The sequence below is a fragment of the Corapipo altera genome, unplaced genomic scaffold (genome assembly GCF_003945725.1).
Source record: "Corapipo altera isolate COAL_440 unplaced genomic scaffold, ASM394572v1 129479, whole genome shotgun sequence".
Taxonomy (NCBI): domain Eukaryota; kingdom Metazoa; phylum Chordata; class Aves; order Passeriformes; family Pipridae; genus Corapipo; species Corapipo altera.
This window is the reverse complement of record NW_020887127.1, coordinates 3,534-4,715: the sequence shown is the minus strand read 5'-3', so window position 1 is coordinate 4,715 and position 1,182 is coordinate 3,534. Positions and strand designations below refer to the sequence as shown.

The window sequence follows — 1,182 nt, the reverse complement described above, 5'->3', positions numbered from 1 at the left end:
GAAAACATGCACACTGGGCTTGGGAATCGTGTCCCAGGTGTGTCCTGGAATGAGGAAAAGCTGTCCAGGTGTGTCCTGGGGTGTGTCCCAGAGTGGAGGACATCCCTCCAGGTGTGTCCTGGGATGGGGAACAACTGTCCAGGTGTGTCCTTTGGGGGGAGGGAAGGGACAATCCTCCAGGTGTGTCCTGGGATTGGGGAACAACTGTCCAGGTGTGTCCTGGGATCGGGGACAATCCTACAGGTGTGTCTTGGGATTGGGGAACGACCATCCAGGTGTGTCCTGGGATGGGTGACACAGGTCCTGGGGTGTCCAGGGGTGGGGGACACCCCTCCAGCTGCGGGATTCCCTCCCATCTGACATTCCCATTCCCATTCCTGGTTCCAGTGCCTGTTCCTGGAGGAGCACATCCGGGAGGGGGGCGAGCAGGGGGACGCGGCCCAGGGGGTGTCCTGGGTTCCCCCCTGTGACATTCCCATTCCCAATCCTGGTTCCAGTGCCTGTTCCTGGAGGAGCTCATCCGGGAGGGGGGCGAGCAGGGGGAGGTGACCCTGTGACATTCCCATTCCCATTCCCAGTGCCTGTTCCTGGAGGAGCACATCCGGGAGGCGGGCGAGCAGGGGGAGGCGGCGCTCCGGGACGCCAAGGCCAAGCTGGCGGGGCTGGAGGAGGCCCTGCAGAGGAACAAGGAGCGCGTGGCCCAGCTGGTCAAGGAGCACCAGGAGCTCATGAACATCAAACTGGCCCTGGACGTGGAGATCCTCACCTACAGGAAGCTCATGGAAGGAGAGGAGAGCAGGTGAACTGGGAGCACTGGGATCGCTGGGTTGGACATCAGGAGATCGTGGGTGGGTTGGGATGGAGGGACCCTCTCCAGGGACAGCCCCCGCTGCCCAAATCCCCAGTTCGGAGCCGGGTTTGGCCACGGGAAGGACAAATCCCTGCAGCTCAGGCCCATTGGCTGCTCCCAAGTTTTTCCCTGGACTCCCCGGGTTGAGGCTTCCAGAACTTCTCCAGATGTTCCCCAGAACTTCTCCAGATGTTCCCCAGAGCTTCTCCAGATGTTCCCCAAAACTTCTCCAGATGTTCCCCAGAGCTTCTCCAGATGTTCCCCAGAACTTCTTCAGGTGTTCTCCAGAACACCTCCAGATGTTCTCCAGCATTTATTAGATTTTCCTCAGG

The 1,182-nt window shown here is 60.3% G+C and overlaps 1 protein-coding gene across 1 annotated transcript in view; it reads left to right on the top strand.

The window, feature by feature from the left end:
• Window positions 1–578: 578 nt before the first annotated feature.
• LOC113941473 (keratin, type II cytoskeletal 80-like) overlaps window positions 579–1,182 on the top strand; it is a gene marked incomplete at its 5' end in the record, with an annotated part of 1,862 nt that continues 1,258 nt past the window's right edge. The window contains one exon of the mRNA XM_027632626.1: window positions 579–799. Coding sequence (XP_027488427.1) covers window positions 579–799 — 221 coding nt within the window. The remainder of the gene's footprint in view (window positions 800–1,182) is intronic.